The sequence below is a fragment of the Pseudophryne corroboree genome, chromosome 1, assembly GCF_028390025.1.
Source record: "Pseudophryne corroboree isolate aPseCor3 chromosome 1, aPseCor3.hap2, whole genome shotgun sequence".
Lineage (NCBI taxonomy): Eukaryota > Metazoa > Chordata > Amphibia > Anura > Myobatrachidae > Pseudophryne > Pseudophryne corroboree.
In genome coordinates this window covers 1,125,473,107-1,125,485,359 of record NC_086444.1, presented here as the reverse complement: position 1 = coordinate 1,125,485,359, position 12,253 = coordinate 1,125,473,107, and the positions used below count along the sequence as shown (strand labels likewise).

The following is a 12,253-nucleotide window of genomic DNA, read 5'->3' as shown; positions in this document are numbered from 1 at the left end:
AAGTCTGCAAAAATAGTGCCAGTTGCCATAGGTACACATTGCAAGGATTATTAAAGCAGCCCCGCTAAGTTAAATGAGCTTAAAAAATAAAATGTATTATTGTGATAGCACATAATCACCAGTGACCCACAATTGTAACAAACAGCAGGTGAAGTAAATATACCCAACTAAACTCTTATTTCATGGCACCTGAATTGTTACCCCATAATACACTGGGTGGTGGGCGTGGAGTGCGGGGGTGATAGAGAGCATCTTTCTAAACATAAACACTGAGCAGGCATCTTATTTCCATATGCCGATTGTGAGCTGCTTGAGCCCCTTTCAGACCGCCAGCTGTGAACACGGGTTATTGGCACACGAGCATGCATAACCCGTGTTCAGGTGCAGTTTGAAATGTGCAAGGGTTGAAATACCGGGTTGCACGACCCGGTATTTCAACCCTGTTGCGAGCAGGCTTGAACTCGTGTTCAACCCAGCTCACTGTGCGGTGTGAACGGGAGCCGGGTCGACGCAACCCGTTTCCTGTTCACTGTGTGTGTACGGGTGGTGCTTGAAGATCAGTGGCTGCAGGGCGCCTGAGGTGGGTCGCACACTGGGAGCTCCCGTGTCAGGCTCCCAGGTGCGACCAACCTCAGGCGGTCTGAAAGGGGTACTACACTACCAGAAGTGCTGCTGCTTTTATGCGAGAATGGTAGCAATTAACACTACATTGGTCAGTGACACCTCTTAGTATGTGGCCAGGAGTAGTCCGCACACAGCACACATGCCTGCACAGTAACCCAGAGACCGAACACACGTGGGCTACATCCTGAAGATCTAATAGCAGCAAGGGAGAACACTATGGGCGGAATTAATTGTATTCACGGGCACCACGAGATGGGGCCCAGCAGCCACAGGGGACACTTTTTCCCTCGCAGACTCCTGAGGTGCAAAATAACAGTGCGCAAACAACTGAATTGTGATAACTGTTTGGGCATCTAAACAGTCATGTTCAGACAGGAAATTTAGACGCCCAAAACAATTGAATTCTCCCCATAAGGGGGCAATTCAAATGTGGTATTGGATGTTCATCACAGCAATTCAATCGTTACTCAAATTGGGCACCCATCACTTTTAACGCGCCCACATAGACGGGGTTCAGCCGTGTGTAGCGGCTAAACCCATCTAAAGCCCTGGTTAGGCCAAACCAGTGACTATCAATACATTTCAGCTTGCTACCTCAGGAGGCTGCGAGAATAAATGCCCCTTTCCCTCCCTCCCTCCCCCCCCCCCCCCGGAGCATGCATGCTCGAACAGAGCAACAACTGAATTGTCCCATCGGACGCCATCTAGTGACAGCTGAGGTGAAGAACAATAGATCCCCCCCCCCCCCCTCCCCAATGGTGGATACACAGTGACATATCAGCCACATTGTTGTAGTGTGTATCTGTGGTTGTGCGCTACAGTATTAAGGATATCCATGCTTGTGCACAGATGATATCAAAATAACTGAGGTGCTTAAGCATGGATATCCTTAAAACCTGGACTGTTAATGTACCTTGGGCACTACTGACCTATAGTATTCGTTAATGAGGTTTAAAAAAAAAAAAAAAAAAAACACACACAACCACTCCACAAAACTGAATTTTAGATTCCGATCACACTACTCAGGGAAATAATTATTTCCCATTATACTGACTAATCGGAGGTTTTACACTATTAGAACAGAAACACCATTGTCAACATTTCATATGTAAGCCTGCAATCACAGTAATCTCAGAAAATAAAGAGCGTTACCAGCAGCCTGTATTTGATGACACAAAAGTGTAATTACGCAACATGAAAATAACCTACCTCCAGATGCAATGTAGAATCCACTGGGAGCGTATTTGGCAACAACAGCCTGGTGAGTATGCTCTGTGTAGACATCTGCGATAGCCGGGTTCTGCAATGAAACCATGAGGGAATCAGGCACCAAAGTATAGGGAATCTATCGACAAGAGCTGCACTTTCCAAACAAATGATCATTATATGATGTAACGTATCTAGGCGACTACAGATGCACAGATCAGGACGGATTGGATAGCTGTGCACGAGACCATATGACGGATTAACTCATTATAAAGCTAAACTACAGAACACTCATAATTCCCTATTTCCATATGTACACTTTCCTTTTTTTTCTAGAACGTTACATAAAAGATAAGAATGTTATATTCAGTTGCCATGTGATGCCCAGCTGTGTTCAGGGGCCTATAATATATCTAACAGATCTACCAAACTAGAGCACAGAAAATGCATTGTGTGCATATCAGCAATGCTCTAGATCATGGGTCTTTTTTTAACCTGCGTCTCTACAGCTGCTGTGGAACTATACATCCCAGCATGCCCTGACCAGTTTTAGCATGCCTTAATAGCAAAACTGTGGCAGGGCACGCTGGAATGCGTAGTTCCACAGCAGCTGGAGGGCCACAGGTTGAAGACCCATGCTCTAGATTTACTCCGAAAGACAAGAACATGTTGTCAGACAGGCAAGAAATGAGCCGGAACCCAATACGATCGCAAATAAAAAGAACGTATGTGATGTTATAGGTGGCTACTACCTATGGATGATAGAGAAATTACATTTACTATACATAGTTTTTTTGTTGTTGCTGCATCATAAGTGTAAGAAAAGAGAATTTGATACCAGTGGCTACAGATCTCTTCATTTTATGGATCCTGTAACTCTGGCAACATCGGGAGTGGCCCTGACTCACCTCTATTACACACAACCCACAGGCAGTAAAAGGAAGCAGGACTCCAGCACTACAATCAATCAATGCTTTGTAATCTCAATGAGAAGTGGCCAATGCCTGTGAGCGAGGCAGTGGGCCCTTGTGAGAACTCTTGTTCCTACGTGTCAGCATTCCAATCCGTCCTAGACTTCCTCAAAAGTCACTCATGCACTGGTTTTAGGGAAAGTAGCAAATTCCTCACTATTCTAATGACTGGACATAGGGGATTATTCAGAGGTGTTCGCAAACCCCCAAAAAATTTTGCAATTGGGCAAAACCATGTTGCACTGCAGATGTAACATGTGCAGAGAGTTAGATTTGGGTGGGGTGTGTTCAAAGTGAACTCTAAATTGTTGTATAAAAATATAGCAACCAGTATTTACCCTGCACAGAAACAATACAACCCACCCAAATCTAATTCTCTCTGCACGTTACATCTAACCCACCTGCAGTGCACATGGTTTTGACCAATTGCTAACTGTTTTTGGTTTCTAACAGCTCTGAATAACCCCCATATTCCCCATTCACCCCCCACCTGCAGCAGTAATATATCAATTATTTGTATTATACATACATGACAAAAATAGAGAAAAGGGAAACACGTTAGGGTTCATATCGTATTAAGGTGTTATTTTATTAATAAGACATACGCAGAACTTCCCATTAAACACTTCTGCAAAAAGTGCAGACACCAACATGTAATTTGTATATTTTTTTTAAAAAAAGAGGGACTAAACAAAGTCTGAGCATATAAATGAAGTGGCAGATTTTATAAACGCCTTGCTTATATACATACATATATAGACTTATTGCATAACAGCGAGTATGTACATTTGCATTGTGGCTCCTTTCCTCAACTAAGATGATTGCAGACTAGACCTTTGCCCTGTACTAGAGCGGTATGCTGACATTTCGCATTACGTTTACATACATGTAACGTAGAGAAAAAAAGACAAATACAAATGTCTGGATGGGCGTCTTCGATGAATTAGTTGATTTACAGATTATATTTAAAATTTGCTGTAGCTTTCATTGCTATGTTTAGTCAGTGACTACATACAGTAACACTTAATTACTAGAAGAGTAAACTGTTCCGCTCACACAGGAGTTACACTATAAACTTTCCAAGTCCACAGTAGATTAAAAAAATAAATAGGGATCTGCATTTGGGCTAGAGAAGAGGTCTATGTTTAGAGAATGACAGAGCGACATACAGATCCAGTGATGCCGTACCTCTATATTCCGGATGATAACACATTTCCCATTGGTGTACAGGAAGTTGTTGCCCTTTGGGTCTCCTCCAAGGACTTTCGTCACTCCTCTTTCCATCTGAGGAAGGCAGGCAAAGACTTTTTCTAAAGCAAGAGGGTGGAAAAGCCAACGTAAGTCACACACAAAAGTCTGCATCACCGTAGTTACCAGATTGTATATCAAATCTGACACTCTGTATATATGCTGTAAAATACATTTACATCTACACATTAACAAGGGGACATGTGGACGCTGCCACAAAGCACAGACCATGATAGCACAAGTGGATGCATAGCACTCCCTCCAGCATGACCTATTTCACATGGTCTTCCCAGTACGCCACTTGCCCCAGCTGAATAAACTAACGTCTGTGAAGGAATCACACGCAACATGCAAACATTCATTGTGTCCAAGTGGCAACTACAGGCCAGTAATGAGAGTAGACACTGCAGGGGGCGGGTGACCACCCCATTCTATGCCAGACTTAAACACTGTATAGAGAAATGCCAATGCACTGATGTTTCCAGCATTACGCAGGCAGTTACAGCAGCTGGTGCAGTGCAAAATAATGTGTAGGCATGATATACATCTAATGATCCAAATATATAGCTTGTTGTAGAAGAATGCAACTGCACGCAGTTACAGCATCAGATTGTTTTGGGACCATTTTTAAGAGTAGTTCCGGTAACAAATCTCTGACTCACACCAGTGCATGTGACAACATCCAGGGAAGGCAGCACCTTAATCACCAGCTCCAGGACCCGGCTGCCAACACCCATCCCTCCTGGAAGCCTGCAGGCTCTCTCTACTGATCTATCAGTCTCACAGCCCACAGGAGAGAGGGGGACAATGATTAGGGACATGCCATGGAGCGCCTCCAAAGCAGTCGGACAAAGTCACCGCACGACCACCATTGGCACTCATTTTTCCATGCACATCCCATACAGAGGCACACAGGAAAATGAGAAGAGATGGCCTGCAGTAAATTGTATAAGCACAAGGGGACATGAACTGAATGGCCTCAATGAATCACTGAGCGTAACAGCGTCCAGCGAGTCCCTTCACCGCCTGTCAGACGCCTCCATCACAGCTACCTTAAACTGTGCACATTACATTCAGCAAGGCAGAACACTCCGCACACAGACACAGTATGCATTAGAAGCAGTGCTGGGCCTTACATTCAGTGTCCAGCCCCAATATACTTTTATAGAGACATCTGCATGAGCGAATTGAGCTTTTGGGGGGGCTTAATATCATGAAGATGAGGCAAGACATAGCAAAATTACACACAGATTATATATATATATATATATATATATATATATATATATATATATATATATATATATATGCTACCAAAGCCAGAGCCCCCACTACACGACACAGGACAGAGCCAATCCCAGCTACTGCAGCAGCAGCACTCAGTAGTCTATGCAGGGAGGCAGCTGCAACAGGCTGGGCAGGGAGTGGAGGGGAAAGTAAATGACAAGTAATGTAGTGTGTGCAGAGCAGCGCTGCAGCAGAGCAGGCGAGGTTCCCTGTGGAGGTGCAGGAGATCCCTATGTACATGCTACACATGTATGATGCGTTACAGCTGCCCTGCCGCAGGACGCACTGATACATGCCTGGCACATACATGGGCAGAGGCGGCATCACACGTATGAATGAGCCATGGCAGCAGCACCGGCGGCGGAGGGGGTGACAGCCCTGGCTGCCCGTGTGCCAGCGCTGCGGACACTTACTGATCTCGTACGGCATCTTGCCCCCGGTGTGTGTGCGCGGAGCCCGGCGGCGCGGTCACTGCTCTCAGCCTCCTGTCTCCCGGCTGCTGCAGCCGCCCCGCGATTCAAACCCGGAAGCCGAGGACTAGCTGACACCGCGGCGATGTCTCCCTGTGGCTGTGACCATATATGGTCATCAGTGAGCGCTCCTCTACCAGCAGCAGCAGCAGCAGCGCCGTGCCCGCTCCCTTCCCAGCCGCCTCCGGCAGCACAGGCTCCGTCCCCAGCCTGCCGCGCGACGTCACCGAGGCTCCCGCCGCCATCTTTACTCTGGGCTACAAGCAGGACTCGCTGCAAACCCCCTGCCGTGCTGTTGTTTCTCCGGCTGTCACATCGTAACGAACAGCCGGTGTGACACAGACATGATTTCCCTGCTGACATTGACCGCGGCAGCTTATTAATGCTAACTTCATTCATTTTAACAGAATGAAGCAAACTAGGCACATTGCTGCTCATCTGCTTTGCAATGGCTGGCAGACCTTTAGACTGACTCGCTGTCACTGACAGTTCAACGTGAAGTGGAAAGATACAAATAGTAATGAAGCAAATGGAGTGAGGTTGTTGTTTTCCCACTTCAAAGATGGCCGCCCGGAACTCTTGGGCATACCTTATAAGACGCTGAGGTGGGAGGGGGGAGCCTTCACTCTGGGTAAGGCGGGGTGTATATGGAATGGTGTGTTGGGAGGGGAGGGCAACAGAAGGAGGGGCAGTTCAGATTACACCTCATGTCAGTGTCACTGGGTGACAGAGGCTCTGACACCGCTGTGAGCTCATGGTTATATGTGGCCAGTCATGTACTGTCGGTGTCTCATAATATTATCTCGTTATCTGCTGAAAAGGGACCAAATGTGGTGCTCCTGCAGCATAGATTTATAGAGCTGAGACTGGCTCACTGCCTCCTTATTTGGTCAGATTTGCAGTTACTAATAATGTGTGACAGAAAAGCTTTCAATCTTTTTATTGCTTCTACTAACAGTGTATAAACCTGACACACTATCTCTCTCTCTCTTTGTGTGCATATACAGTATATAGATAGATACAGGTTGAGTATCCCATATCCAAATATTCCGAAATACAGAATATTCCGAAATACGGACTTTTTTGAGTGAGAGTGAAATAGTGAAACCTTTGTTTTTTGATGGCTCAATGTACACAAACTTTGTTTAATACACAAAGTTATTAAAAATATTGTATTAAATGATCTTCAGGCTGTGTGTATAAGGTGTATATGAAACATAAATGAGTTGTGTGAATGTACATACACTTTGTTTAATGCCCAAAGTTATAAAAAATATTGGCTAAAATGACCTTCAGGCTGTGTGTAGAAGGTGTATATGTAACATAAATGCATTCTGTGCTTAGATTTAGGTCCCATCACCATCATATCTCATTATGGTATGCAATTATTCCAAAATACGGAAAAATCCGATATCCAAAATACTTCCGGTCCCAAGCATTTTGGATAAGGGAGACTCAACCTGTATAACTCTGTAACTCCCCCTTTAACCCATAAAGGGAATCTATGTTACCCACCACCCTGTTGTCTGAAGTGTACCCACCCTTAACCTCCCAGTAAAGGGGTACCTTTATTAGTGCCTCCACCCAAGCATCGGAAGGGTGTGGTATGGAAGGTAGATAGTAACTAGGTCGACAGTGTCTAGGTTGACCTCTACTGGTCGACAGGGTCTTTAGGTCGACATGGTCTAGGTCAAAAGGTCGACATGAGGTTTTTATTTTTTTTGTGTAGTTTTATTCATAGAGTGACCGGGAACCCCAATTAGTGCACCGTGTCCCCTCACATGGCTCGCCTCTCTCGACATGCTTCGGGAAAGGTGCCTGGCTCCACTACTGCTGCACTCGGATGAGATCACCGTTCCCAATTGTAGTCCACGTGGATTGTTAAGTATGAAAAAATGTAAAAAAAGAAAAAAATCGTGAAAAACTCATGTCGACCTTTTGACCTGTCGACCTAGAACATGTCGACCAGTAGTGGTCGACCTAGCTAGTGTCGATTTAGAGACCGGATCCCGTATCGTATAGGCCTACTTGGGAAAGCCTCTACAATGACCTGTTACCAGATAAAACCCTGAATGAGGTGCTATGTGAGAGATATTACCATACACTTACGCTGGAATATAGACCTGCACCTCAGTTCCTGACAGACATCTCTCCTTCGACCCTCATGAGTTGTCAGTCACCATAACAATTTTATTGAGCAATTAAATTAAAATACATACATGCAAAGTTTTAAATATAGATAATCAGGGTGTTCACCCTCTCCACGTTTCACTACTATAGTGGTTAACCACAAATTGCATATAGTCACAAAGCTTATGAATATTCTAAATCATACTCTAAATTATACTGCAGTATAATAGCTGCTCTACATGACTAGACACTGTTGTGCCTATAGTGCCTTGCTAAAGTATTCACCCCCTTGGCTTTTTACCTATTTTGTTACGTTACAACCTGTAATTTATTTATTTTTGAACTGAATTCTATGTGATGGATATGCACAAAATAGTCTAAGTTGGTGAAGTGAAATTAGATACATTTATATAAAAAATAATTTTTATAAATAAAAATGTGAAAATTGGCATGTGCATATGTATTCACTCCCTTTGCTATGAAGCCCCTCAAAAGTTTTGGTGCAACCAATTACCTTCAGAAGTTACATAATTAGTGAAATGAAATCCACCTGTGTGCAATCTAAGTGTCACATGATCTGTTAGTATAAACACACCTTTTCTGAAAGGCTCCAGAGGCTACAACACCACTAAGCAAGAAGCATCACACCATGAAGACCAAGGAGCTCTCCAAACAAGTCAGGGACAAAGTTGTTGAGAAGTACAAGTCAGGTTTGGGTTATAAAAAAATATCCAAATCTTTGATGATCCCACGGAGCACCATCAAATCCATCATCTTCAAATAGAAAGAACATGGTACCACAACAAACCTGCCAAGAGAGGTCGGCCTCCAAAACTCCCAGACCGGGCAAGGAGGGCATTAATCAGAGAGGCAGCACAGAGACCAAAGGTAACCCTGAAGGAGCTGCAGAGTTCCACAGCAGAGACTGGTGTATCTGTGCATATGACCACAATAACCCGTACACTCCATAGAGCTGGGCTTTATGGAAGAGTGGCCCAAAAAAGCCATTACTTAGTGTTAAAAATAAGAAGGCACATTTTGAGTTTGCCAAAAGACATGTGGACAACTCCCCATATGTATGGAGGAAGGTACTCTGGTCAGATGAGACTAAAATGTAACTTTTTTGGCCACCAAGGAAAATGCTATGTCTGGCCCAAACCCAACACATCCCATCACCCCAAGAACACTATCCCCACAGTGAAACATGGTGGTGGCAGCATCATGCTGTGGGGATGTTTTTCAGCAGCAGGGACTGGGAAACTGTTTCGAGTCGAGGGAAAGATGGATGGTGCTAAATACAGGGATATTCTTGAGCAAAACCTGTTTCAGTCTGCCTGTGATTTGTGACTGGGACGGAGGTTCACCTTCCAGCAGGACAATGACCCGAAGCATACTGCAAAAGCAGCACTCGAGTGGTTTAAGGGGAAACATTTAAATGTGTTGGAATGGCCTAGTCAAAGCCCAGATCTTAATCCAATTGAGAATCTGTTGTCAGACTTGAAGATTGCTGTCCACAAGCAGAAACCATCCAACATGAAGGAGCTGGAGCAGTTTTGCCATGAGGAATGGGCAGAGATCCCAGTAGCAAGATGTGTTAAGCTCATAGAGACTTATCCAAAGTGACTTGCAGCTGTAATTGCCGCAAAAGGTGGCCCTACAAAGTACTGACTTTAGGGGGGTAAATAGTTATGCACGCTGAGGTTTTCTGTTATTTCTCTGACGTCCTAGTGGATGCTGGGAACTCCGTAAGGACCATGGGGAATAGACGGGCTCCGCAGGAGACTGGGCACTCTAAAAGAAAGATTAGGTACTATCTGGTGTGCACTGGCTCCTCCCTCTATGCCCCTCCTCCAGACCTCAGTTAGAATCTGTGCCCGGCCAGAGCTGGGTGCTCCTAGTGGGCTCTCCTGAGCTTGCTAGAAAATAAAGTATTTGTTAGGTTTTTTATTTTCATTGATCTGCTGGCAACAGACTCACTGCTACGTGGGACTGAGGGGAGAGAAGCAAACCTACCTGCTTGCAGCTAACTTGTGCTTCTTAGGCTACTGGACACCATTAGCTCCAGAGGGTTCAAACACAGGGCCTGACCTCGATCGTCCGTTCACGGAGCCGCGCCGCCGTCCCCCTTGCAGAGCCAGAAGACAGAAGAGAAAAATCACTTATTATAGTGTAAATCCCTGTGTTATATAGCGCTGTGGTGTGTGCTGGCATACTCTGTCTCCCCAAAGGAATTTGTGGGGTCCTGTCCTCAGTCAGAGCATTCCCTGTGTGTGTGCGGTGTGTCGGTACGGCTGTGTCGACATGTTTGATGAGGAGGGTTACATGGAGGCGGAGCAGGGGCAGATTAGTGTGGTGTCGCCCCCGACGGGGCCGACACCTGATTGGATGGATATGTGGAAGGTCTTAACCGACAGTGTCAACTCCTTACATAAAAGGTTCGATAACGCAGCAGCCTTGGGACAGCTGGGGTCTCAGCCCGCGCCTGCCCAGGCGACTCAGAGGCCGTCAGGGGCTCATAAACGCCCTCTGGCTCAGATGGTAGACACAGATGTCGACACGGAGTCTGACTCCAGTGTAGATGAGGATGAGACAAATGTACAGTCTACAAAAGCCATCCGATGCATGATTACTGCAATGAAAGATGCATTGCACATTTCTGACGTTAACCCGGTTACCACCAAGAGGGGTATTATGTTTGGGGAGAAAAAGCAGCCAGTGACTTTCCCCCATCTGATGAGTTAAATGAATTGTGTGAAGAAGCGTGGAGTTCCTCTGATAAGAAACTAGTGATTTCTAAGAGGTTACTGATGGCGTACCCTTTCCCGCCAACGGATAGGTTACATTGGGAAACATCCCCTAGGGTGGACAAGGCGCTCACACGCTTATCTAAAAGGGTGGCACTGCCGTCTCAGGATACGGCCGCCCTAAAGGAGCCTGCGGATAGAAAGCAGGAAGCTATCCTGAAGTCTGTGTATACACACTCTGGTACTCTACTGAGACCTGCTATTGCTTCAGCCTGGATGTGTAGTGCTGCAGCAGCATGGATTGATACCCTGTCAGAAAACATTGATTCCCTCGACAGGGATGCTATTTTGCTAACCCTTGAACACATAAAAGACGTCGTCTTATATATGCGGGATGCCCAGAGGGACATTTGCCTGCTGGCATCTAGAATTAATGCAATGTCCATTTCTGCCAGGAGAGTATTATGGACTCGGCAGTGGACAGGTGATGCTGATTCTAAAAAACACATGGAGGTTTTGCCTTATAAGGGTGAGTAATTGTTTGGGGACGGTCTCTCGGACCTCTTATCCACAGCTACAGCTGGGAAGTCGACTTTTTTACCTCAGGTTCCCTCACAGCCTAAGAAAGCACCGTATTATCAAATGCAGTCCTTTCGGCCTCAGAAAGGCAAGCGGGTCAGAGGCGCATCCTTTCTGGCCAGAGGCAGGGGTAGAGGAAAGAAGCTGCACCAGGCAGCCAGTTCCCAGGAACAAAAATCCTCCCCTGCTTCCACTAAGTCCACCGCATGACGTTGGGGCTCCATAGGCGGAGCCAGGTGCGGTGGGGGCGCGTCTCCGAAACTTCAGCAACCAGTGGGTTCGCTCACAAGTGGATCTCTGGGCTGTACAAATTGTATCTCAGGGATACAAGCTGGAGTTCGAGGCGACTCCCCCTCGCCGTTATCTCAAATCAGCCTTGCCAGCTGCTCCCAAGGAAAGGGAGGTAGTACTGCAACAGGGAAGGGGTTACTATTCCAAAATGTTTGTGGTACCGAAACCGGACGGTTCGGTGAGACCCATTCTGAATTTAAAATCCTTGAACACTTATATAAAGAAGTTCAAGTTCAAAATGGAATCGCTTAGGGCGGTTATTGCAAGCCTGGAAGAGGGGGATTTTATGGTGTCGCTGGACATCAAGGATGCTTACTTGCATGTCCCCATTTACCCACCTCACCAGGAGTACCTCAGGTTTGTGGTACAGAACTGTCATTACCAATTCCAGACGTTGCCGTTTGGTCTCTCCACGGCTCCGAGAATATTTACCAAGGTAATGGCCGAAATGATACTCCTTCGAAGGAAGGGAGTTATAATTATCCCGTACTTGGACGATCTGCTCATAAAGGCGAGGTCCAAAGAGCAGTTGTTGGTCAGCGTAGCACTCTCTCAGGAAGTGTTGCAACAGCACGGCTGGATTCTGAATATCCCAAAGTCGCAGCTGATTCCTACTACGCGTCTGCTTTTCCTGGGAATGATTCTGGACACAGAACAGAAGAAGGTGTTTCTCCCGGAGGAGAAGGCCCAGGAATTGTCACCT

General features: G+C 45.9%; 1 protein-coding gene across 1 annotated transcript in view; it reads right to left on the bottom strand.

The window, feature by feature from the left end:
• The window catches only part of WDR1 (WD repeat domain 1), a 107,211-nt gene extending 101,233 nt beyond the window's left edge, over window positions 1–5,978 (bottom strand). Inside the window, exons 1-3 of the mRNA XM_063923081.1 lie at window positions 5,750–5,978; window positions 3,990–4,111; window positions 1,834–1,924 (exon numbers count right to left, since the gene is read on the bottom strand). Coding sequence (XP_063779151.1) covers window positions 1,834–1,924; window positions 3,990–4,111; window positions 5,750–5,765 — 229 coding nt within the window. The 5' untranslated portion in view covers window positions 5,766–5,978. The remainder of the gene's footprint in view (window positions 1–1,833; window positions 1,925–3,989; window positions 4,112–5,749) is intronic.
• Between the last annotated feature and the right edge of the window lie 6,275 nt (window positions 5,979–12,253).